The following is a 27,314-nucleotide window of genomic DNA, read 5'->3' on the forward strand; positions in this document are numbered from 1 at the left end:
TCATTCCACATTGCTTTATGGCTTGTCAAGCACCTAAGGGGTTCATAAACGTCTTGGATGTGGTTTTGAGCAGTTTTTAGAATGGTGTCACTTTTGAATATTTTTGTTACATAGGCCTCTCAAAGTCACTTCAAATGGGATGTGGTCCCTAAAAGAAACGTTTTGTAAATTTTTTTTTTAGAAAAATGAGAAATTACTTAGGAAGTTAGAAGGGTTAAAACTTCAATAACAAAGAAAAAATTATATTTCAAAAATTGTGCTGATAAAATGTAGACACGTGGGAAATGTTATTATTAACTATTTTATGTGACATAACTCTCTGGTTTACGTGCATAAAAATTCAAAGTTTTAAAATTGGAAAAAATGTTGCCAAATTTCCGATATTCTCACAAGTAAACATAAAAAAAATCATAAAAAATGTACCACTAATATGAAGTACAATATGTCATGAAAAGACACTCTCAGAATCACTTGTATCCATTGACGTGTTCCACAGTTATCACATCGTAAAGTGACACTGGTCAGAATTGGAAGAATTGACCGGGTCAAGGAGGTGAAAACAGGCTGGGGGTGAAGGGGTTAAAAGAGCAGAAATCTAATTTTTTTCAGTTATATAGCACTATTAATTCGATAGGAGGAAACCAACACAATCACATTGTTATTCTTGAGATTTTAATCTAGCACCCAAGCACTGCAACCACTAAGCCATCTGCAAGCCACAATGCAATGTTTGACATAAGGAAGTCAGTTATATTATAGTTGTTTTACATTTCATCATTAATATTATTTTATAAAAGGTTTATGGATACAAATATAAATTTAAACCATAAAAATATATTTTGAGTTAGACAAAAAAACACATTTCTATTGGCTCTATTCACACTGATTTTAAGCGCCATGGAATCTTTGACAAGTTTCAGTTTTATTTTTACAAAGTAGCACAGAGCAGCATATTAAGGTCAACAGAAACTGAAGGAACATAACTTTTACCTTACTGCGAACACTTCTTAACTAGATAAGATGAAATGGACGGTTTAATTAGATTTAGTATGTACAGAACCAAAGGACATCTCTGTTGTCATTTTACTTTTTAAGCAATAGAATCTTATTAAAGGCATGTCTGTAAGGGTATGCGCACACGATCAGGGTTTGCAGCGTTTTGCTGCAGTAAAAGCACAGTGGATGGAATTTATAGAAATCCCATGCCCACTGTGCTAGTTTTTCCCACAACGTAAAATTTCCATGTAGGCCCGCTTCCTGAGCCGCAGCAGGTCAATTTATGCTGAGAAGACGCAAGTGTTCTTCGCAGGGAGAATACAGTGAATGTTTGCAGTGGCCCGAACCATGATAGTGTGCACGGGCAGTTGCAGTCTCCTGCGTAGAACAGTCGCAGCTCCGCAGGAGGGCTGACAATTCGTCTAGAATGCAGTGTCTCTGGATCGTGTGCACATACCTAACAGTTTGGCAAATTCGTTTCACTACTTTTTATCCAAGAGTTTGCCTACCAGATTTCTTATTGGTCCTCTGAAAAAAATACCACAAAAATAAAGAGAAAATGTCTCAAAGAACCATCAACAAATGCCACATAATATGGAAGGAACATAGCGGTTAGTCTCCGAGTCTTCGCATATGCTGAATGCCACTGTGAACATACTGTGCTCTCCATGTTCTTCATTCACTGCTTGTTCTTAACTGTTGTAATGTCCACGTTGATGTGTTCTTTATTAACATACTTGGATCCACTCATCTCAGCAGTGATAATCACAAGCAATAAGGAACTGGATTGGTAACCGTCATGCTAACAATATGTACGAACAGGTGATGATCCAAGCAAGGCCTGAAATCAGAAGCAAAGTTTTCATTATATATTGCATCATAGAACATTAGACACATTATAGTCATATGAATTGTAGCTTTGTGAAGCTTAATTTCTACTTTAAAGCTGAAACTAAAGCGGAATACAGTTGACTACCACATTTTAAAGACACATACAGTATATCACAAAAGTGAATATACCCCTCCCATTTTTGTTAATATTTGATTATATCTTTTCATGGGACTACATTGAAAATATGACTTTGATAAAATGTAAAATAGTCAGTGTATTGCTTGTATAACAGTGTAAATTTGGTGTATCCACTTGGACAACCCCTACTCATTCCCCTTGTTCAAACCCATAAAAATAAATAAGCCTATACTCACCTCCGATGCGGTGCGGTTCCAGCGATGTCTTAAGTTGCATTCCTGGGGCCTGCGGGAATGCGGCTATCTTTATGTAAAGTAACAATTCTGTTTTACAGATCCTCATAATTCTTTGCCATGAGTTGCCATGTTGAACTTCAAGTGACCAGTACGAGAGAGTGTGTGAGCGATAACACCAAATTCAACACACCTGCTCCTCATTCACTTGAGACCTTGTAACACTAATGAATAACATGACACTGGGGAGGGAAAATGGCTAATTGGGCACAATTTGTCCATTTTCACTTAGGGGTGTACGTATTTTTGTTTCCAGCAGTTTAGACATTAACGGCTGTGTTGAGTTATTTAGCGGGCACCAAATTTACACGGTTACTGTATATATATATATAAATATATATATATATATTTTTTTTTTTTGGTGGGGAGGGTATATATGTGCACAGATTAATAAATAATAATAATTTATTAGGAGCCTGACTTTGTAAAATCGGTTATGGCTGGTGTCATTGGGAAGGGGGCAATTTGAGTTTTCTGCAAAGTATAGAAATTGCAGAATGCTCTCAAATCGTTGCAGGGCCACAATTTCTTTGTACAAAGAGGTGTCACACAGTATGCCAAATGACCAATCAGATCTAATGGTAGGTGTGTTATTTTTTTTATCAGACCCATGTTGAGAAACTGGATACTAATTTTTGAGTAGTAGGATGTGGGGTGGTTAGCAGTAATTGGGCTGCATTTGAATTGGCCTGCTCAACCATAAAGTTTAGTAATTCTTCAGGAAAAAATTAACCTCCCTAAACCCTGAAGTGTGCACATGGACACCTGTGACAGAAGTAAATTCTGGCGAGCACAGAGTGTATGATTCTGTGGGCACCAAGTCACTTACAGTGGCACTAGAGCTAGACTGAGCATTTTCACGCCTACTGAGCTGTTGCTGAGACTTGTTATCACTAGAACTAGCGGCGGCTGAGAACGACATCAGTAAAAACTGCTTGTCTGACTCACTCGTGCGGTCTGTATCTGAACAGATCATGGTGGAAGCCTCATACAGACGTGCAGCCATTGCACTATAAATTTATATATTTTTTTAATATATACTGTATATACACACACACACACACACACACATTTTATAAAGCTCAAAGTCCCTAAAATAGTGCCTAACGCAAATTCCCATACCCTATCGCTTATTTCTATAGTAATTGTTCCCCAAGCTAACGCCCTACCTTACTAAAGCTATATAAAGATGGATGGTTGGATGGACGGACGGACAGAATGACAAAAAAAACCCTCCAACAAATTATATATTATATATATATACATATATATATATATATATATACATATACATATACACACATATATACAGTTAGGTCCAGAAATGTTTGGACAGTGACACAATTTTCGCGAGTTGGGCTCTGCATGCCACCACATTGGATTTGAAATGAAACCTCTACAACAGAATTCAAGTGCAGATTGTAATGTTTAATTTGAAGGTTTGAACAAAAATATCTGATAGAAATTGTAGGAATTGTACACATTTCTTTACAAACACTCCACATTTTAGGAGGTCAAAAGTAATTGGACAAATAAACCAAACCCAAACAAAATATTTTTATTTTCAATATTTTGTTGCGAATCCTTTGGAGGCAATCACTGCCTTAAGTCTGGAACCCATGGACATCACCAAACGCTTGGTTTCCTCCTTCTTAATGCTTTGCCAGGCCTTTACAGTCGCAGCCTTAAGGTCTTGCTTGTTTGTGGGTCTTTCCGTCTTAAGTCTGGATTTGAGCAAGTGAAATGCATGCTCAATTGGGTTAAGATCTGGTGATTGACTTGGCCATTGCAGAATGTTCCACTTTTTTGCACTCATGAACTCCTGGGTAGCTTTGGCTGTATGCTTGGTGTCATTGTCCATCTGTACTATGAAGCGCCGTCCGATCAACTTTGCGGCATTTGGCTGAATCTGGGCTGAAAGTATATCCCGGTACACTTCAGAATTCATCCGGCTACTCTTGTCTGCTGTTATGTCATCAATAAACACAAGTGACCCAGTGCCATTGAAAGCCATGCATGCCCATGCCATCACGTTGCCTCCACTATGTTTTACAGAGGATGTGGTGTGCCTTGGATCATGTGCCGTTCCCTTTCTTCTCCAAACTTTTTTCTTCCCATGATTCTCGTACAGGTTGATCTTGGTCTCATCTGTCCATAGAATACTTTTCCAGAACTGAGCTGGCTTCATGAGGTGTTTTTCAGCAAATTTAACTCTGGCCTGTCCATTTTTGGAATTGATGAATGATTTGCATCTAGATGTAAACCCTTTGTATTTACTTTCATGGAGTCTTCTCTTTACTGTTGACTTAGAGACAGATACACCTACTTACTTCACTGAGAGTGTTCTGGACTTCAGTTGATGTTGTGAACGGGTTCTTCTTCACCAAAGAAAGTATGTGGCGATCATCCACCATTGTTGTCATCCGTGGACGCCCAGGCCTTTTTGAGTTCCCAAGCTCACCAGTCAATTCCTTTTTTCTCAGAATGTACCCGACTGTTGATTTTGCTACTCCAAGCATGTCTGCTATCTCTCTGATGGATTTTCTCTTTTTTTTCAGCCTCAGGATGTTCGGCTTCACCTCAATTGAGAGTTCCTTAGACCGCATGTTGTCTGGTCACAGCAACAGCTTCCAAATGCAAAACCACACACCTGTAATCAACCCCAGACCTTTTAACTACTTCATTGATTACAGGTTAACGAGGGAGACGCCTTCAGAGTTAATTGCAGCCCTTAGAGTCCTTTGTCCAATTACTTTTGGTCTCTTGAAAAAGAGGAGGCTATGCATTACAGAGCTATGATTCCTAAACCCTTTCTCCGATTTGGATGTGAAAACTCTCATATTGCAGCTGGGAGTGTGCACTTTCAGCCCATATTATATATATATATAATTGTATTTCTGAACATGTTTTTGTAAACAGCTAAAATAACAAAACTTGTGTCACTGTCCAAATATTTCTGGACCTAACTGTATATATATATATATATATATATATATATATATATATATATATATATATATATATATATATATATATATATATATAAAATATTAATCCTTGACAGACATAGCACATTATGATGTGTGAACTGACATCTGCTCATAATGTGCTTTGTTCTTCATTGGTTGTACAGGGATTAAAGTGTTGTTGTTATTTGGATGAAAATGTAATAGAAATGCAATTTACTAGATGGTACAGGATACCTATGCTATCGTTTTACTTTTTATTCCACCCACGTTTTCTAAAACGGCAGTAATTGTTTACAGAGTAACACAAGCAAAATAAAGTGATTAATTTGCAAAAAAACGTATAACAGTTCCTAAAAATTGTTACAACAGTGCTTGTTTCGAGAGGGTAAGGTCTTGCAACATGGTACAATGATGAATGTTGTGAATTACCAGAAGAATAAACTAGCATTCTGATCACTAAAGCAGCAGATGTATGGGGGTATTATGTATAACAAGATGAGATCATGATTATATGAAGTCGAAAATGAAGGTGTGTGACATAGATACTTATACTAGTAAGATAACAATCTGGAAATGCATTACCATGGGAACTGCATGCAAACACAGATCTGAGGAGAACCATTGTTGTGTGGATAAGAAATAGTGAGAATTGGAGAATGAAGGTCAGTAACAGAAGTTCAGAAAGCCAATGGGACAGAATCCGAGGATACAGTGTGCAGAATAATTCTCTCTGTGTTCAGAAAATCTGATCAAAAGATATGGAAAATGTCACTTTTACTTGGAGATGAAAAGTTATTTCCTTTTATAAAAATTAACTTGCTAGTATCATTCCAGCTCAACTTGAAGCCAAACCACTATAAAGGCCTAAACAAAAGTCACCAAGTGCACAGTGTTGGCATAAGGCCAGCCCAGCACTACCTTCATAGTTGGCACAAATTACAGTCTTTGACATAGTATGGTTTTCAACTGTGCAAAAGAAACACTCACATAAGCTCCCAGCTATACAAAAAACAGTGGCACTTTTAGCCCACACTTTATTAGAAATATTTAACACTTCTTATGCTTTTTGTTCTGATAGGATCTAGCATTGGAAATGTTTACATGCATCAGATTTCTATATACTCATTTACTTTGTAGACACAAATCATAATTAGTTACTTTTGGGAATATTTAGATAATGTGTTTTAGAAATTATGGCTTTAAGGGTATTTGTATTACAGACTAATAGCACATCCAGAGTATATTAAAGTATGGAAGACCTTGGGTGACAGAAAGACGCCTTCCACCTAACCACATACACTAGATGCAGCAGTAACTAATATCCAAGGAGTGCAAGTGTCACACCGAAGCGAGGAAATGCTTGGTGTGCGACACAAGAGGATTAAATCAGGGAATAAGTAAAGGCAGACCCTGACGATAGGGATCAGGTAGAGGGGTCACCACCTCGCCTGTGGCTGATCCCTGAGCTACCTAACGTCTCTACACGGGTCCTTCACCTCTTTTATCACCCCAGCAATTTTTATTTTATTTTACCACGGGAGTGGTGCTTCTAGTTCCCTGCTCCCAGTCTTAGGCTATATGCGCACGCTGCAGTTTTTTCTGCACACACACTGCAACCAAAACTGCACCTTGTCACAGAGAACCTGGAAATTTAAAAAAAAAAACAAGGCTTTTAACCCCTTCACGACTTTGGACGGATCTATCCGTCCAGGATCGTGTCCCATTAAGCCCCGCCCCCTGCCGCGGGCAGGCGGCGGCGGTCGGCACACATATCAGCTGTTTTCAACAGCTGACATGTGTGCCTGCTAGCCGTGGGTGGAATCTCTTCCACCCGCGGCCATTAACCCCTTAAATCTTGCTGCCAAAGTCTGGCAGCAAGATCTAAATGCGCGCGGCCATGTTTTTTTACTTACCGCCGCCCCCACCGGAAGTCACGTGCGTTATCATGTGACTATCGGTGGTTGCCATCGTAGCACAGGGTCATGTGATGACGCCTGCAGCTATGATGTTTCACTTTCATTTTCCCTCGGCCGAGAGCAGAGGGAAAAACAAAGTGACTGAATCTGCTGTTTACAGCTGTATAGCTGTGATCAGCAGATAGATAATTGTGATCGGATTGCTGATCGCTATAGCCCCCTAGGGGGACTAGTAAAATAAAAAAAAAAAGTAAAAAAAAAGTTTAAAAATAAAAAAAAACAAAAAACAAAAAACCTAAAAAAGTTCAAATCACCCCCCTTTCCCCCCATTGAAAATTAAAGGGTTAAAAAATAAACAAATATACACATATTTGGTATTGCCGTGTTCAGAAATGCCCGATCTATCAAAATATAAAATCAATTAATCTGATTGGTAAATGGCGTAGTGGCAAAAAAATTCCTAACGCCAAAATTACGTTTTTTGGTCGCCGCAAGTTTTACGCAAAATGCAATAACAGGCGATCAAAACGTAGCATCTGCGCAAAAATGGTACCATTATAAACGTCAGCTCGAGACGCAAAAAATAAGCTGTCACTGAGCCATAGATCCCAAAAAATAAGAACGCTACGTGTTTCGGAAAATGGCGCAAAACGTGTGACACTATTATTGGACAAACATGTGAATTTTTTTAACCCCTTCGATACAAATAAACCTATACATGTTTGGTGTCTACAAACTCACACCGACCTGAGGCATCACATAGATACATCAGTATTATCATATAGTGAACACGGTGAATAAAACATCCCAAAAACTAATGTGCGATCACACTTTTTTTGCAGTTTTTCCACACTTGGAATTTTTTTGCTGTTTTCCAGTACAATATATGGTAAAACCTATGGTTTCATTTAAAAGTACAACTCGTCCCGCAAAAAACAAGCCCTCATATGGCAAGATTGATGGAATAATAAAAAAGTTACGGCTCTCGGAAGAAAAGGAGCAAAAAACAAAAACGGAAAGTGCCCGGGGGCTGAAGGGGTTAATGTAGGTGAGTTTTTGGCGTTTTTGTTAATGCGTTTTTTAAAGGAGGTTTTTTAAAGGAGAAACAAAATATGATAGGATAGGAAAATTGATAGATAGCTGGAATAAATGGATAGATAGAAAAAATAGAAAGAATAGATAGCTAGATAGAAAGAACATATAGAATAGATATAAAAAAAGAACAGCTAGAATAGATAGGAAAAAATAACAGAATAGCTTGACAGAGGGATACCTAGCTTGGACAGCTGTGATGTTCTGTGGGTACTGTGAGAGACCCCAAATTGACTTGAGGACCGAAGGGCTCCAATACTGAGTGTGATCCCGCATTCTATGTGAGGGGCCTTCACACTGTGTGCGGGCATCATACTGACAGGCTATTGTAACACCCTGGGGTCGAGGAGTTTTCACTTGACTCGTCGCCAGGCCGGGGGTGCAGATCCTCTGTGTCGTCACGGGCTGGCCTGGACCGGTCTTGTGACCCCGAGGCGTACAGAAGAGAGGGAAGGCGGTGAACGGGAGGAAGGATGGAGAGTGGTAGTGACGGTTAGGAAAGTCTTTTATGATCGTGATGCCACCTGTGGTACACAGCCAGGGATGATAGTGAAGGTCACAGCCGGGATGGTGTCGCTCCCCACAGGTGGACCGGAGTTACCCCGGGGAGGATGATGGAGGACGGACGGGGGTGGTGGTAGTCCCCATTGGCACCGCAGCGCTGGGGCCAGCAAAAGAGAGGCAGAGGCAGGGGCTGCGGTTGCAGGTCTTTTATATTACTGGTAGTTCAGGAGCTGCCTCAGAGTACCAGTCTCTGCCACGATGGGCTCCAGCCGATCACAAATCCGTGAAAGGTCAGGTCCAGTGTGTCAGCCTATGAAAGTATTGGATCCCTGTGGCGTGAAGCACTTAGGGACCGCGGTGTCAGTAAAGTGTCCCATCCTGTATGCTGATAGCGCGGTTCCGCAATGGGGCTGGTTAAAGACCTCAGCCCCGGATCCTATATGCTATTTGGCTCCAGGAATGGTGGGACAGGTCCGGTGACTTTCTAGCCTGTTTCTGCGACCCTTGCAAAGTTGGTAGACAACTTGAAGTATGCCTGCCCTAGGGTTCTGTACTGCTTCTCCCCAGCGACCGTGTTGAAACGCTTTGGCCCACAGAGCTGCCTCGCAGCACGTCCGCTCTGATCGGTGTCTGTAGCTGTCCTTTTTAAGTGGTGTTGTGTGTTGGAAGCTGTTGCCCCCAGCCGCTGCCACCGGCCGGTTCACTACTCTCACTAGGTCAACCTGCTTCTCCCACTGTGTGCTCTTAACACCCCCTGGTGGTTGCCTTTCCCTGATCCTGAGTTCCGGTTCCAGTGGATCAGGAGCCCCTAGTGCGGTGGCGTCCTGTAAACCCAACCACTGTGGTAATCCCCTTCTGTGACCAGACTCGGTCCCCATTGGGGAGGGCAACCCACTGTTTATGTATGTGTATGTTGGTGAAACCGGTACTGACATTCCTTAGACCCGGGATAAGTACCACACCTAAATGGAGGTGCAGTAACCTGTGGCGCCTGAAGTCCCAGGGGCGCCACACTATCATACTATTTGGGGGCTATGATACGGTGTGTTTGTTTGTGGGGCGAACTGTGGGGATACCATACTATATGGAGGTATTTTGGGGGCATCATGCTATGGTGGTATTATACTGTGATAGTGGCGCTGTGGGGACATACTTTGCTGGAAGCACTGTGGAGTCATCATTTACTATACTGAACGTAAATGGTGAAACTGGGGAGGGATTCACCATGGGATACTTTACTCAGTGTGTGTGGATGTGAGGCAATTTTGGGATCATACTATATTATGGCCATAAAAGGGAGAACTGCTGGTGAGAACACGAAGTGGCTTCATGACTGCTAAATATACAGTCATATGAAAAAGTTTGGGCACCCCTATAAATGTTAACCTTTTTTCTTCATAACAATTTGGGTTTTTGCAACAGCTATTTCAGTTTCATATATCTAATAACTGATGGACTGAGTAATATTTCTGGATTGAAATGAGGTTTATTGTACTAACAGAAAGTGTGCAATCCGCATTTAAACAAAATTTGACAGGTGTAAAAGTATAGGCACCCTTATCAATTTCTTGATTTGAACCCTCCTAACTACTTTTTACTGACTTACTAAAGCACTAAATTGGTTTTATAACCTCATTGAGCTTTGAACTTCATAGGCAGGTGTATCCAATCATGAGAAAAGGTATTTAAGGTGGCCACTTGCAAGTTGTTCTCCTATTTGAATCTCCTATGAAGAGTGGCATCATGGGCTCCTCAAAACAACTCTCAAATGATCTGAAAACAAAGATTATTCAACATAGTTGTTCAGGGGAAGGATACAAAAAGTTGTCTCAGAGATTTAAACTGTCAGTTTCCACTGTGAGCAACATAGTAAGTAAATGGAAGAACACAGGTACAGTTCATGTTAAGCCCAGAAGTGGCAGGCCAAGAAAAATATCAGAAAGGCAGAGAAGAAGAATGGTGAGAACAGTCAAGGACAATCCACAGACCACCTCCAAAGACCTGCAGCTTCATCTTGCTGCAGATGGTGTCAATGTGCATCGGTCAACAATACAACGCACTTTGCACAAGGAGAAGCACATTTGGACAAGCCAGTTACATTTTGGAAGAAGGGCCTGTGGACTGATGAAGCAAAGATTGAGTTGTTTGGTCATACAAAAAGGCGTTATGCATGGAGGCAAATAAACACGGCATTCCAAGAAAAGCACTTGCTACCCACAGTAAAATTTGGTGGAGGTTCCATCTTGCTTTGGGGCTGCGTGGCCAATGCCGGAACCGGGAATCTTGTTAAAGTTGAGGGTCGCATGGATTCAACTCAGTATCAGCAGATTCTTGACAATAATGTGCAAGAATCAGTGACAAAGTTGAAGTTACGCAGGGGATGGATATTTCAGCAAGACAATGATCCAAAACACCGCTCCAAATCTACTCAGGCATTCATGCAGAGGAACAATTACAATGTTCTGGAATGGCCATCCCAGTCCCCAGACCTGAACATCATTGAACATCTGTGGGATGATTTGAAGCGTGCTGTCCATGCTTGGCGACCATCAAACTTAACTGAACTGGAATTGTTTTATAAACAGGAATGGTCAAATATACCTTCATCCAGGATCCAGGAACTCATTAAAAGCTACAGGAAGCGACTAGAGGCTGTGATTTTTGCAAAAGGAGGATCTACAAAATATTAATGTCACTTTTATGTTGAGGTGCCCATACTTTTGCACCGGTTAAATTTTGTTTAAATGCGGATTGAACATTTTCTGTTAGTACAATAAACCTCATTTCAATCCAGAAATATTACTCAGTCCATCAGTTATTAGATATATGAAACTGAAATAGCTGTTGGAAAACCCCAAAATGTTATAAAGAAAAAAGGTTAACATTAATAGGGGTGCCCAAACTTTTTCATATGACTGTATAATTTTTCTTTTTTTTTTTTGGAGGGCTAGGGAGGCAATTAGAACTAATGCTATGGGCAATATGATTTATATGTACACCACTGCTAAGTGGCTCTATGCACAGTTCAAGCTACTGGTTTTGCATGACACAGTCCTCACAGACGATTGACAGCACTGACCTAGAGCGAACACAGTCTTTGGAGAGAGCTCAGATGTCACGCAGTAAGTCACCAGTGAGGAAGGCAGTGCATGCAAAATCTGTGTGTGGAAAGGTGTACCGAGATTCCTGGCCACACCAAGGGTGCACCAAGCACCCTAAATAGCATTTTTAAATGGACTATATCACCTACAAGGCTATATGCTTAGTTTATATGATACGTTTGTCAGTTTGAACTAACAGACTCCTTTTATGCATGTGATGTGATCTTTGCAAGATGTCTACAAGACTGCTTCACAAACTTGCAGAATGACTAAAAGTGGGGCCTAATTATCACCTGCTCAGTTTTATCACTCATTTTTAGGTTTTATGTCCTTGTAGTGTAGTACCCTAACAAGCAAAAGGGTAATAATGTTTTGAACTTTTAACTTTCAGGCTCCATATCTCCCTTTCCACTTCAGCTTTGAATGTGAGACTACCTTCATTTTATAGACAATCCTATACATAAATTTGACTTGCAACTATTTAGCATATGATTAGTTAAGCACTTTCTTATGTCACTGCATTGTTCCTGTTTTGCTTCTAGAAATCAAAATTTTAATTAATATTATTTTATTAGTATTTTGCAAACCACCTTTGGCTTTCAACACTGCCTCTATCCTTCTGGGCATCCTCTCAAACAGATTCAAGCATTTTGCGACCAAAATGTGATCTCAGGCCTCTGGGTATGTATACAGGTTTTTCCTACACTCTACCCACAAGGGTTTGATTTGGTTGAGGTCTGGGGACTGTGGAGGCCAATCCAGCACCTCTACATCATTGTTACTGAACCATTTTTTCGCCAATCTCGATGTATTCTTTAGGTCTTTGTCCTGCTGGAATATGATGTCATCCTTTTCATACCCATAGTACTCAAGGGTATGAATTAACTCGTCTTGTAGGATACTCACATGGACTCAGTATTGAGACCTCCATCAATCCTACTGAAGTATCCAACGTCTTTGGCTGTGAAACAACCCCATATCAGTAGGTTTCCTTCACCGAAATTGAGGTTCCTTCTTGATTCATGACCCCTTTTTCTCATTTCTTCCAGATCCATTTGTACTTCACTTGGGTGAAGGACTTGTGTGTTTTTTACCTACACAACACCAAGACACCATATACTTATTAATCTGCTAAGTTTGGGAGAGTATTGACATCTACTCATTTACATCCACTGTAGCCCAGGAAGACTACCAACAAATAGTAAAGTACCCTACCAACATCTACGGTTATATTCAACTGTCTGATTTAATGCACTATAAACTTATCACTGTGGGTCATTTATATACCTTGAATAATATATGATATGATGGAGAGTGTGTGTATTATAGATTCCCTATTTATGACCTTGTATCAGGATGACATTTCTTTGATATATTAAAGGGTGGTATTACTGATACTAGCCCCTTGTGACCAGGAATATTAATAAGCATTAATAAGACCCATTAGCATTTTTGGGCAATTTATTACGAATGGTGGGTCAATTACTACCAGTGCTGCGAGTCTCCTAAACTTGGGGAGGAGTATATTATGAACTATTAATACCACTCTGTGATGTGTCTGGTATTTGTGTACTGATTTTATTGCACATTGCACTTTTTGGAGGCTGGTGGTGGGTATCCCTTATGGTAGTTAGGAGTAAAGAGGGAGAGCCGGCGTGGAAGGGGCGGCACCACACACCTAGGGTGCTTAAAGCCCCATTGTTAGGCAGGACTAACAGTAGGGAGAGTTATAACCAGGGCTGTGGAGTTGGTAAGCCAAACCTTCGACTCCGACTCCTCAATTTCCCTTGCACCGACTCCGAGACGCCGACTCCTACATATATTGCTTATAGTTAAGTGAACAATTTATTGTAGTACATGAACATGTGTATGTGAACAGCAGACATTTAATAATGTTTATGATACAATAATCAAGATATTTGGATAGAACATAAAATATATTTATTGGAATACAACTTTAGAACAGAAAAACTGTAATAAATTGTAAATATGTAATACACTATGTAATATACAATAGATTACATATATATCTTGTGTGCGTATATATATATATATATATATATATATATATATTTACATATTGTATTACATATTTACAATTTATTAGTTTTTTGTGTTCTAAAGTATTCCAATAAATATATGTGATGTTCTATCTAAATATCTTGATTATTGTATCATAAAAATTATTAAATGTCTGATGTTCACATTGTATTACAATAAATTTTTCATTTAAATATAAAGCAATATACTAAACGTTATTATTTAGTATGTTTTTGTTGAAAACTGTTTTTTGCCACTTACATAATGCATTACATAGTGTTATATATAACACTATGTAATACACTATGTAAGTGGCAAAAAACAGTTTTCCAACAAAGGCATACTAAATAACATTTGTGCAGTCTATGAATTTGTTCTCAGAAATAGATTCGCTTCCATCAGATCATCCTTCACAGATGACCTCAAATCTGACCTAATAATTTGAAGGCTAGAGAACAACCTGTCTACAGTAACTTGGGTTGGAGGCAAAGCCGTAACCACATGGGCAACATCTCTAACAATTTCCGGGTATAAAGCAATTGACTTATGCACAGTCAGTTGTGATGAACGGTTGAATTTTTCTATTTCTTTGAGAGCAAGTGAAAAATGTTACTGAAATGTGGTCAATCTGCTGCTATAGGAGACGGAGTGAAATCTTTTTCCTTGCTGCAACACTTTGCTTGCTCCATGTCATCCAAATACTTGTCAAAGTTAAACTCCTCATGTGATGAGGATGAAGATATGGCAGCAGTAGCACTGTCAGGCCCCAAGTCCTCTTGCACCTGGCAGTCCTGTAGCCGCTCATCCTAACTGCTACCTCACTCAAAGCTTCTTTTCCTTTAGTAAGCTGTTGATCATCAAGCAGTATACAATGACTTGGGTCCACATAAACAGCTGCAAGAAGAATTTTATTTTCCAATAGCTGTGTCTCTCTTCGTTTCATTGAAGCAGAAAAGTCATCTGCAATTAAACCTCCTCTTTGGGACAGGCAAAATAGTAAGTTCTTCCACTCCCTTATGAAAATGCCAGGAATTAAATCCTCAGCTTGTAATTTTTTAGTCACGGTAAATGGGTGATTAAGCAATTCCTTCAATTCAGCCACCTGTGTCCATTGACGTTCATTTAATGTTACTTGAGGGTTCACCATATCTATAAGAAATGATTTTAGTTCAAGCAATCGATCAGTCATTAAATAAGTGCTGTCTCACCGAGTGGCTTGATCAACAATTGCCCCTTTCCCAGCACGTCTCTTCAAGATGGAATCAATTTTAGGGGTTCTGGCGGCAATAACCAACTTCCTCACTTTTCCAATTAGATTTCCAGCATGTCCGCCCAGTTTCACACATCCGGCTTTTCGCCGATTTGGCGGATGTGGCGCATGCCAGTACAGTACGATACAGTACAGTCGCAGCGCCGCAACCTCCGGGTCACATGACAGCATGTGACCGGCGTTTGTCACGCTGCCACTATGCTGTATACACTGTAGTGGAGTGCGCCGCATCCGCCAAACCAGCGAAAAGCCAGATGTGTGAAACCGGGGTCCATCTTGCAAACTCTCTCTTATTGCCAGCTGCAGCCTGTGCACAACACAGCGCATGTGATGAATATGAAAGTGTTTTGAAGCAGCTTCAACAAGATCATCTAATCCTAAAGTATCATTTTGCGGTTCTTCTGTTGTAATATTTGTTTGTAACTCAGTTACATGAGCAGCACTGTGGCCTTCCATCTCTAACAAGCTAAATCCTAAATTTTCTTCTAGCTGTTGTTCATTACTCTCATTCATCAGTTTGATTGTACTTATCAAGTTTGAAGCATTGTCCTTTACAATAGCAAGAACCTGTTCTTTTTTGAGTTCGTAGTCTTGCAGAACGTTTTCCACTAAGGCCTGGAGAAACTGGCTGCGGTGATGAGCTTTAGTATCTTTTACTGCCAGTGTCTTGCTAACAATTTCTTTCTTGTTACAAACATATCGAACATTGATGGCAAAATAATTCAGTGAAATGCAGTGACTTTGGCATCCAGCAAAGGCAATAGGTTTCAAGATAGGACATTCAGACACAGCGTTTTGTGAGGATCCTCACAAAGAATGAGCATGTCAGTTTGTGTGGCCTTTTTCTAATCTACTTTTGCTATTGAAAGCATTATTTATGAGCTCAAAAACCTTTCAGGTGATGCGGTTTTTTAAAAAGTTGATCTGCTTTTGCAGCTGACAAACGTATCCTCAAAAAACGCAGCAAAAACGCTGTGTGTTAATGTAGCCTTAGATCAGTAATAGAACAGCCATTTATAGGAAATTTCATAACTTTCCCAAATTCCTATGAAAAAATATTCATCACACTCTGCATTGCACTACTGTCCCCAATTTATTATATATTTTAGGAGTCTGAGTCGGTGCTTTTATACCGACTCAGACTCCACCAAAATGAGCTCCGACTCCACGACTCCGACTCCACAGCCCTGGTTATAACACCCCTGGGGTCCATTTTTGATCAGAATTCTTGCATTGTCAACCTCTACCTCAGGCCTCTCTATATCAATCCCTAACACCTCTCTACCTAGTGTGCACATACACACTACGTGCACATTGTGTGTTTGTTTGATTGAATATATTGGTTTTTAATTCTAAAATTTAATAAACAGTAATTTTTATGGATATCAATATGTAAATTAGTCAGATCCATTTGTACCCATCAAAGCCTAGTCTATTGACTTTTGTCTCATTGCTCTAAATCACCCATGTGAAATCTTCTACTGTGCACTTTTCGAACTTTTTTGCAAACTCAAGCTGATGCTTATTATAAGGATATTGAAGTTGAGGCTTCTTCACCTTTTTGAAGGCCACCATTCTACACATTTGGAACATTCATTGCATGGTGCTTGCACGGCCATCCGTGAGCTCAATATTACAAATCATACGAGCCGCCTTCTCTGCTGTGTTTGTTGCACCAGAACTGAGAGACGTTGTGATAAGCCGACATGCTGACTCCAATATTTTGCCTGGGCGAACACCTCTTGGCTTTTAAATGCATGGACGGACTTAATTTCATATTCTTCCAACTGTCATGGCTATCACATGATGCAGTTTGGCAATTTTCTTGGCTGAGAGACCGCTATTAATGAGCTGGATGATGCGGTTTCTATTTTCATGGGCAATCTTCCTCATGTCTGCTCCTCGAGTCAAACAAATGACCTTACGCTTGGTAATCAACTAATTAAAACACTGAGCTGTTAGGGAAGGTGAGAAAAAGCTGTCATTTGTACTAAACTGGAAGAATTTTTATTTTCCACCACAGGAGCAAAACCATAACAATGCAGTAACATGACAAGTATCTGCATAACTAAATCATATGCTAAATAATTGCAAGTCAAATTTATGTATGACATAGCCAAGATTTTTGTCTATAAATGGAAGGTAGTCTCTCTTAGCTGTAGTCGATGTTAATATAGGGAGCCTGAAAATCAAAATTTCAAAATATTGTTACTCTTTTACTCATCAGTGTATAACTAGTTACCTAGACACAGACATGCACATGAGTATGCATCGCATCCTTGAATGTAACAGGAGTATCCTCCAAGTCTACACAAAAAAAATAAAGTTTACGCTTAAATTTAATCTGTAATTTAGAAAACTGAATAAAAATCTCCACCAGTACAACTGATGATGGTAAAATGATCATCAAGGAGCTTGGATGACTTCATTATAGATTTTCTTTTAAACCTTAATTACTATGTAATAAAATGTTAGCCTATGCAAGAAAATTATTTGTATTTAATATTAGGTTTCTATAAAAAATATTCCTGTTAAGCAGCGTTTCACTTGACAAACTAGAAGCAGAATCATGACGTGCATCTTATAATTCTGTAATTAGCTAAACTTTCCCGGGACATGTTTAGGAAGTGGAATGTCTAGGACAGGACATGGACATTAGTGACTCATTATTCTTGGCTGCAGTGTATGCAAACACCTGCTCAGAACCCTGAGCCAAACACTAAAGAAGAAATGTCAGAATAATTTTCCAATTTATGTGCTGATAACACTAGTATATTCATTCATTCTAGCTATTTACCCAACATCAGTGGAATACCAGTAAGTACTTAGCTACTGTGCAGCAAAATGTAGAACATACGCACCCGAATAGCCAACTCTACATATAGTTGCCGTATAAGATACATTATGCATAACTGAGAATAGGGGAGCCCTCTTCTTCTGATAAAAGGTCAATTCATGGGACCCCTTATGTAACATTTTACTCCTATCCTGCAGTCTAAAGAACAGGGAGTTAAAAAGACATTGCTCAACGTTCACGATAAAAAGGAGCAACATGTCTGTGTGTGCCTCTCTGTTTCTCATTATGCTCCCCTTTCCATAGACTTCAATAGGCAATTGTAAGCCAATACTTTAGTAAGACAGTAGTCTGCCTTGTTTTGACCAAGATGGATTTTAGCACTTTATAGATGAATTAAGTGGGTAAGAGGAAGAGAAGAGGCTTCTAAGTGGAAAAATAAGCACAATTCTCTGGTAATGTATATTATGAAATCTCTTATATTTGTTTGTACTATTGATTTATCCCAAGATTGTCGGAACAACAGTGACAATTTAAAGGCAACTTCACAGGTCTGATACAGTGCCTTGCGAAAGTATTCGGCCCCCTTGAATTTTTCAACCTTTTCCCACATTTCAGGCTTCAAACAAAAAAATAAAAATGTTAATGTTATGGTGAAGAATCAACAACAAGTGGGACACAATTGTGAAGTTGAACGAAATTTATTGCTTATTTTAAACTTTTTTTAAAAAATAAATAACTGAAAAGTGGGGCGTGTAATATTATTCGGCCCCTTTACTTTCAGTGCAGCAAACTCACTCCAGAAGTTCATTGAGGATCTCTGAATGATCCAATGTTGTCCTAAATGACTGATTATGATACCGTATTTTTCGGACTATAAGACGCACCGGACTATAAGACGCACCCTTGTTTTAGAGGAGGAAAAAATAGAAAAAAATAAAATTAAAGTAAAAGAATGTGGTCATGACACACTGTTATTTTACTGCTGACAGTGTTACTGAGGTAATAATATCCCCAAATTCTGTCCTCATATCCTCCTTTCTGGGTACCTTGTATATATGGCCCCCATCATGGAATATGTATGTTCCCCATCATTATGTGTGTGATCCTCCAATCTGGATTGTGTGTGTGTGTGTGTGTGTGTGTGTATAATGTGTGTGTGTGTCTGTGTGTATATAGTTATACAGTGTGTGTGTGTGCGTGTGTGTATGTAAAGATACATATATATATATATATATATACACATATATATATGTATGTATATGATCCAACCCCATCCAGGTGTACAGTAATGCCTATACTATATTATTTATTGCCTTACTTTTACTGTTGTGCTGCTCACCATGCTTCAGTTTGGTCCTGGCATTACAAACAAAGTCTCACATATCTGAAGAAAAAAGGAGATAACCCCGGCACACTACCACTCCCAAAAAGGCAATGATACAGTAATTTGTATGCAAAAATAATTGTTTTATTGACAAATTTATTCAATATTTCATCATATGTGCTTGGTCCAAAAATTATAATTGACGTTTCGGCTGGAGGCCTTCGTCAGTATGGACTTTTTTATCATATACTTATAGATACAAGTGAAGAAATATGGCAGTTAGGCCGCAAAATAACATATGGAAAGTCTCTCAGAATCCTTGTCTGTGACTTTAAGAGGACTTCGAGTAACAAATGTACATAAACAATTATTTGGCAGGCACAGTGACCATATGCTGGGATGTGAAGGGTTCCAAAACTATGGATACCACGTCTTCAATGAGATAACGTCTATTGGGTAGTATTATCATATATGGTATAACCAGTCGACTGAATTGTGGATAAATCCTATATTTCTATAGGAAAGCAGAAATGACTGTCAGCAGTGGGACCTCCCAGCATTTGCAACAGGGATATAGATAAATCTATACAATCCTAACTGGTCCAGGAGGGGGAGAGAATCCGGTATAACCGGTGGGAGAATATGACCTTCCCTAATGACTGCTGGACATGTGTTCAGAGAGGAGGGTCCTGCACAGTCCCTGTGTATAGATTTATCTATATCCCTGTTGCAAATGCTGGGAGGTCCCACTGCTGACAGTCATTTCTGCTTTCCTATAGAAATATAGGATTTATCCACAATTCAGTCGACTGGTTATACCATATATGATAATACTACCCAATAGACGTTATCTCATTGAAGACGTGGTATCCATAGTTTTGGAACCCTTCACATCCCAGCATATGGTCACTGTGCCTGCCAAATAATTGTTTATGTACATTTGTTACTCGAAGTCCTCTTAAAGTCACAGACAAGGATTCTGAGAGACTTTCCATATGTTATTTTGCGGCCTAACTGCCATATTTCTTCACTTGTATCTATAAGTATATGATAAAAAAGTCCATACTGACGAAGGCCTCCAGCCGAAACGTCAATTATAATTTTTGGACCAAGCACATATGATGAAATATTGAATAAATTTGTCAATAAAACAATTATTTTTGCATACAAATTACTGTATCATTGCCTTTTTGGGAGTGGTAGTGTGCCGGGGTTATCTCCTTTTTTGTATATGTTTTTACCTCAGAGCACCTATCTTTTCAGTGACGCAGGGCTTCTCTTTGTATTGTCACATATCTGAAGGACCTGCAGTGATGTAATGGAGAGGCAGGGCACTGTGCTGTTCTGTGCTGTTCTGGCCCACCTCTCTGCATTACATCACTGTAGGTCCTTGTCAGCTACGGGAGACTGTTTCTAGTGTAAAGGCAGCAGGAGCAAAGTGAAAGTAATTTGAGCCCTCAGCACACAGCCTGCGGCTGTGCTGTGAAGGTATACCGTGCTCTGGCCCGGACACTGCAGTGATCTGCACTTCCCCCCAGGCCATACATGACTGCAGCGTCCCCCTGCTCCTGCCTCCTACACAGCGGACACACAGTCTCCCCAGCCGCTGCAGGAAGCCGGCGTCTGGAGCTCCCACGTGTGACCGCTGTTTACATTAAACAAGTTTTCATTAGCTGCTCCTCACCCCCGCTGACTGCAGAGAGAGGTGGGCGGGGAGCAGCTAATGAATATTCACTGACTTTAAGCAGCAGGCACACGTGGTTTCTCCAGCAGCCGACATCTTGCAGCAGCGACCCTCCCTGCCTACTGTGATCCCACTGCATAGCGCTGACTCCCCACAGCTCCCTACCCCGCAGCTTCAGACCATAAGACGCACCCCACACTTTCCTCCCAAATTTGGAGGAAAAAAGTGCGTCTTATGGTCCGAAAAATACGGTAAATATAAGACACCTGTGTAATAAAGTCCGCATATAAATTCACCTACTCTGTGATAGTCTCAGTGTTCTGTTTAAAGCGCAGATAACATGAGGACCAATAAACACAACAGGCAGGTCTATGATACTGTTGTGGAGAAGTTTAAAACCGGATTTGGTTACAAAAAGATTTCCAAAACTTTAAACATTCCAAGGAGCACTGTGCAAACGATCATATTGAAATGGAAGGAGTATCATACCACTGCAAATCTAGACCTGGCTATGCATCGAAACTTTCATCTCAAACAAGTCAAACAAGGAGAAGACTGGTCAGAGATGCAGCCAAGAGGCCCATGATCACTCTGGATGAACTGCAGAGATCTACAGCTGAGGTGGGAGAGTCTGTCCATAGGACAAAAATCAGTCGTACACTGCTCAAATCTGGCCTTTATGGAAGAGTGGTAAGGAGAAAGCAATTTCTCAAAGATAACCATAAAAAGTGTCGTTGAAAGTTTGCCACCTGAGAGACACACCAAACAATGTGGAAGAAGGTGCTCTGGTCAGATGAAACAAAAATCGAACTATTTGGGCACAATGCCAAACGACATGTTTGGCGTAAAAGCAACACAGCTCATCACCCTGAACACACCATCCCCGCTGTCAAACATGGTGGTGGCAGTACCATGGTTTGGGCCTGGTTTTCTTCAGCAGGAACAGGGAAGATGCTTAAACTTGATGGGAAGATGGATGGAGCCAAATACAGGACCATTCTTGAAGAAAACCTGTTGGAGTCTGCAAAAGACCTGAGAGTGGGATGAAGATTTGTCTTCCAACAAGACAATGATCCCAAACATTAATCAAAATCTACAATGGAATGGTTCACAAATAAGCGTATCCCGGTGTTAGAATGGAAAAGTCAAAGTCCAGACCTGAATCCAATCGGGAATCTGTGGAAAGAGCTGAAAACTACTGTTCACAAACGCTTTCCATCCAACCTCACTCAGCTCCAGCTATTTGCAAAGGAAGAATGGGCAAGGATTTCAGTCTCTCGATGTGCAAAACTGCTAGACACAACTCAAGCGACTTGCAACTGTAATCGCAGCAAAAGGTAGCGCTACAAAGTTAACGTAAAGGGGACGAATAATATTGCACGCCCCAGGGGGGCGTGGCCAGCAGGCAGCATGAGCGGTCGCATTTGAGAGCAGCTCCGCAGTCCAACGCTGATATATCCTATTAATCCTGCCGAAATTGGTGCCTAAATACACCTCCATATTATCTGTGGTGCGGTGATCATTCTGACCGGTAATATGAGTAGAGGTCGCAGTGCTGCGGCGGCTGAGAAGCTGAAGAAATTTGCCCGAGACTCCCAGCAATATGGCGCCGGTAAACAGGCAGAGCGGGAAGCCAGTGAGACGGAGGAGGAGGAGGACATGGAGGCCGGATCCAAGGGATCGCAGGAGCTGACCTTGCAGCAAGTCACCACGCAATTACTTGCAGCGATCCAGGATTCAAAAGTGTCGCTGACGGGCAAAATTGAGGAGGTTAAGATCGATGTGGGTCTCCTCAGGCTGGATTTGCAAAATCTAAGAGAGCGGGTAAAGGAGACGGAGCAGCGGATCTCCACGCTGGAGGATGACGCAAGAGCGACGCCGGGCAGACTAGCCTCTTTGGAAAGCGCGGCAAACAACTGGGCACAGAGGGCTGATGATTTGGAAAATCGCCTGCGTCGCAACAATTTAAGAATCCTAGGGATGCCGGAGAGAACAGAAGGGAGCGACCCATGTAAGTTCATGGAAACATGGCTCTCCAAAACTTTCCCTGATGCGACGCTGTCAGCGGCCTTCGCCATAGAAAGAGCCCACCGGGTGCCGACCAGACCTCCTCCTCCAGGAGCGCAGCCCAGACCCCTCCTGGCCCGACTGTTGACCAGCAGGGATAGAGACACGATCCTTGGTGCGGCGAGACGCAAGGGCCCGATCTCACATAACAACGCTTCCATATTAATCTTCCCTGACTTCTCTGCGTCTCTCCAGAAAACAAGGGCATCCTTCATCCACGTGAAAAAACGCCTTAGAGAACACCAAATTGCCTACTCTATGATCTTCCCAGCTCGTCTGAGAGTGGTTCATCAAGAGCGTTCCCTGTTCTTCACCTCTCCTGCGGAAGCGGATGACTGGATCAACTCACTGAAAAGGAAACGCTGATGCGCTGCAGTTACGGGCGATGTCCGGAAGGTCATTGTTGTGCTGGTGTCGCGGCTTCGACCCACTTATTTCTTCTTCTACGGAGTGAGGTCGGTAATGAGATTCTAACTCCTGGGACGTCGTGTTTGAGATCGCTGTTGCGATCGCTTTATGATCCTCCACTGCTGGTATTCGGCGTCCCTTGTTACTGAAGGCGCGAAATATTTTTGTTTTATCCTCATCTTCTGTCATGTGAGTGGAGCGGGGCTCGGGATCGCTGTTGTGCCCGTTCCCTGATCTCCTGGTTCCAGATCGCTGAGAAGCTGATGATCTTGTCAGGATGCGCTGGTGCGCTTGTAGCCCTTCGGAAGCATGTGAGCTACTGGGTGCGATCATTATAGGCCTTCCACTGAGCCGGTTTCCTGGTCGGCCCCCTCGCGTTTGGTTAGCTGGAGGTCGCGTTTTTGGATGCGACGTGGCATGCGATCACTGCTAAGTTCAGCTTGAGCTCCAGATCACTCGGTCGCAGGTGCGTCGCTTATGGGACCGGACCGAGGCAAAGTCAGGCGGGACTTGGGCCAGACCGCTGTTGCGGCACCAAGAACACTTTCAAGTGAACTCATGCCATCCTGTAACTCTCGCTCCAATACGGGACTCTAGTTTGGGTTCGCAACATTTGGCAACACACTTAAGTTCATAATGTTGATATCTATTTTAGAGCTGTATTGAGTCTCTTAGGTTACCATGTATCATAGTATCTTATAACCAAAGGCTACCTGCAAATATTCCTCTCATTTCCTTCACACTTCCATCCCTTCTATCCCCCTCCCCCCTTTTGCTTAACCCCTCATCCCCCCTCTACTCCCCCCCTTCCCCCCCTTGTCCCCTCATTCCCCTCCCCTCTTTAGGTCTCCCCCTTGCTCTTCTCTCCAGCTTCCCCCTTCACCCCCCCTCCCTCCCACTCTCCCCCCACCAGTTTCCTCCCATGTTCTCCCTCCGCCACCTCTTTTCCTTCCTCACATTTCTACATTCTCCCTTCCCCCTCCTCCCCCTCCCCTTTTTTTTTTTTCTCCCTCTCTTCCTCTCTCCCATCTCTTTTCTCCTCTCTCTCTCTTTCTTCTTTACTTCTTTCCTTCTCCCCCCTTCTCTCCCTTATTTCTATACCTCTCTATTCTTGGTCCTTTTATTTATGCATGTTAAAGGCTATGTAGCAGGGTAATTAACAAAATTCAAGTTATTGGACTGCAGGAGACGCTTAAGTCCTTGTTAGAGGACACCCCCGTACCAAGTACACCATCTAGCCACGGTTGGTTCACCCTAGTCGTTGCTAGGGAAAATCTCTCCTGGTCACACTACTGGACCAGTTCTTGTCGGCTGCGTGAGTGCAGCCGATTGTTTGTATTTAAGGGTAAGTTTACCAAAGTTCTACTGTAGGTTAAGTTTTTGACATTTTCCATTCAATCTAGCAAGTGGTATCTTTCAATGGCTTTAAGCTTGATGACATGGAATGTTCGGGGACTGGGCACATCCAGGAAAAGGGCGGCAGTATTCACACATATCAAACGATCCAAAGCTCAGATTGTATATTTACAAGAGACCCATTTATTGTTGGAGACCACTAGAATGCTTCAGAAGCCTTGGGTTCAATGGTCAGCTCATTCTGTTCATTCCTCATATTCTAGGGGAGTATCAGTGCTAATCCACAAAACACTGCGTAGGGACCCGGGTAAGATTATAAAGGATAATGATGGGAGGTATGTGCTTATCCAGGCTCATATCGATGGGGCAATGATAGTGATCCTAGCCATATACATCCCCCCTGCAACGGGAATCTCGATACTGTATGAGGCGGCTAAGTTTGCCTCACAATTCCCACAAGCTTTGGTGCTCTGCATGGGGGACTTTAATTTGATTAATAACCCAGGACTGGATAGATTCAGCACCCGACAGGTCCCGATCGCCCCTACGATACAAACTAGACTGAGTGCATTCCTACAGGAGGTGGGATGGTGCGACATGTGGCGGTTTTATAATCCAGTACTGAGAGAATATAAATGTTATACTCCCGGGAAAAATTCTCTATCTTGAATTGACTACATCTGTGGAAGCAAAAGAGTCTGTGCTCATATACAATCGGTATGTCACTTGCCCAGATCAGTATCAGATCACTCCCTGGTATTTGTAGGCATTAAATGGGAGGGATGTAAATCACGTAAACTATCACGGAAGATTAACCCTTGGTGGCTTTCACTCTTTGGAACCAACGATAGGATTCCTGATCAAATCAGGGCATATACTGAGACGAACTCCGTGGAAGAGAATCACTTGGCTTATTGGGACGCGCTTAAGGCGTATCTGAGGGGATGCTGTTACTCCTCTATCTCCTATCTCAAGAAACAGGCGGCCAGAGAGGAGGAGGAATTGGCCACTCAAAATAGAGCACTAGAACATAGATTTACCTCGGATCCTTCTGAGGAAAACAGATCTCAATGGCTACAGGCTGGGAGGAAATATTTTTTGTACTTGCAAGATAAGGCTAAGAATAATGTCTTCTTCACGAACCAGAGGTATTTTGAGCAAGGGAACCAATCTAGTAGTTTACTAGCGTTCTTGGTGCACCAATCCAATAGTTCACCTGCGGTCCTTAAGATTAGAGACCCTAGCGGCGAACCAGTCACTTCCGTCAATGGCATTCTGGAGGTGTTCTTGGACTTCTATAGGAACCTATATGAATCCAGACTGACAGTGTCACGGGAGGAGATCGCTGATTATTTACGAGATCTGGAGTTTCCCAGATTGACCTCGGCCCAGAGATCAGCCTTGGAGTATGGAGGAGATGGTAGAGGCAATGGGGGCCCTTCATAGGGGTAGGGCGTCTGGCTCGGACGGACTCCCGATTGAAATATTTGACAAATATCAGGGGGGGCTGGCTCCAGCCCTCCTGGAAACGGTTGAGGCTTCGTTCCGCAGGGGACGGTTGCCTGACTCTTTCTATGAGGCAACCATCATTCTGCTGTTGAAACCAGATAAGGACTGTGAGGTAGCGTGGTCGGCTGCGCAGCAGAAGACACGGGATCCAGGCACCAAGGGTCACAGCACACGGTTTAATATCCAAACAAAAGTCCACAACAGTACACATGTGCCTCTCCGGCAGAGAACTCAGGGAGTTGTGTTCACTCCCTCACACCCGGCACACCCGCCCTTGTTCCTATTTCCTTTTAACCCTTCCTTCAGAATGTAGGGAAACAGCATTAACCCTGGAGTGGAGTTACTTTCTATCATGGAGTGAGCACAACCGGGGCGAGACATACCGGCCGTCATAGATAACCCCGGTCACAGTCTCACAGGACCCATTGGATTGTGGCTCATACAGTCCGATCTCTTTGTTGAACTATGACTATAAAATTCTTACCAAAATACTAGCAACTAGACTCATCAAAGTAATCTCCTCCATAATACATGAAGACCAGTCTGGATTCATTCCGGGTAGGAGTACCTCAGATAACCTGAGGAGGGTGCAGGTGGTCTTACAGATGGGCACCAAGTTAGAGGAGGATTGGGCTCTGGTCTCACTGGATGCGGCCAAGGCCTTTGACTCTATAGAGTGGCCATACCTGCTGGAGGTGCTGCGGGCATTTGGTTTCGGCAACAAATTCATTAGATGGATTGAGATTATATATAAAGCACCATCTGCTAACATTCAGGTGGGTGGCGGGGTGTTGGAAACTTTTCCTTTGGGGAGGGGAACCAGACAGGGATGTCCCCTATCCCCTCTCCTGTTCGCCCTGGCCATGGAACCGTTGGCGGTGTGCATTCGGGCGGACCCAATTTACCGAGGAGTGAGGCACCGTAAGGGAGATGAACATTTGTCTCTGTATGCAGACGACTTGTTACTGTTTGCATCTGATCCGGATTCCTCCATTCCTAGAGCTGTGGAACTAATTGA

At 41.8% G+C, this 27,314-nt stretch overlaps 1 protein-coding gene across 1 annotated transcript in view; it reads right to left on the reverse strand.

Moving 5' to 3' along the window:
• Positions 1 to 659: 659 nt before the first annotated feature.
• LOC142301576 (store-operated calcium entry regulator STIMATE-like) overlaps positions 660 to 27,314 on the reverse strand; it is a 228,704-nt gene continuing 202,049 nt past the window's right edge. The window contains exon 8 of the mRNA XM_075342599.1: positions 660 to 1,837. Coding sequence (XP_075198714.1) covers positions 1,799 to 1,837 — 39 coding nt within the window. The 3' untranslated portion in view covers positions 660 to 1,798. The remainder of the gene's footprint in view (positions 1,838 to 27,314) is intronic.

This window comes from Anomaloglossus baeobatrachus, chromosome 4 (genome assembly GCF_048569485.1).
Source record: "Anomaloglossus baeobatrachus isolate aAnoBae1 chromosome 4, aAnoBae1.hap1, whole genome shotgun sequence".
NCBI lineage: Eukaryota > Metazoa > Chordata > Amphibia > Anura > Aromobatidae > Anomaloglossus > Anomaloglossus baeobatrachus.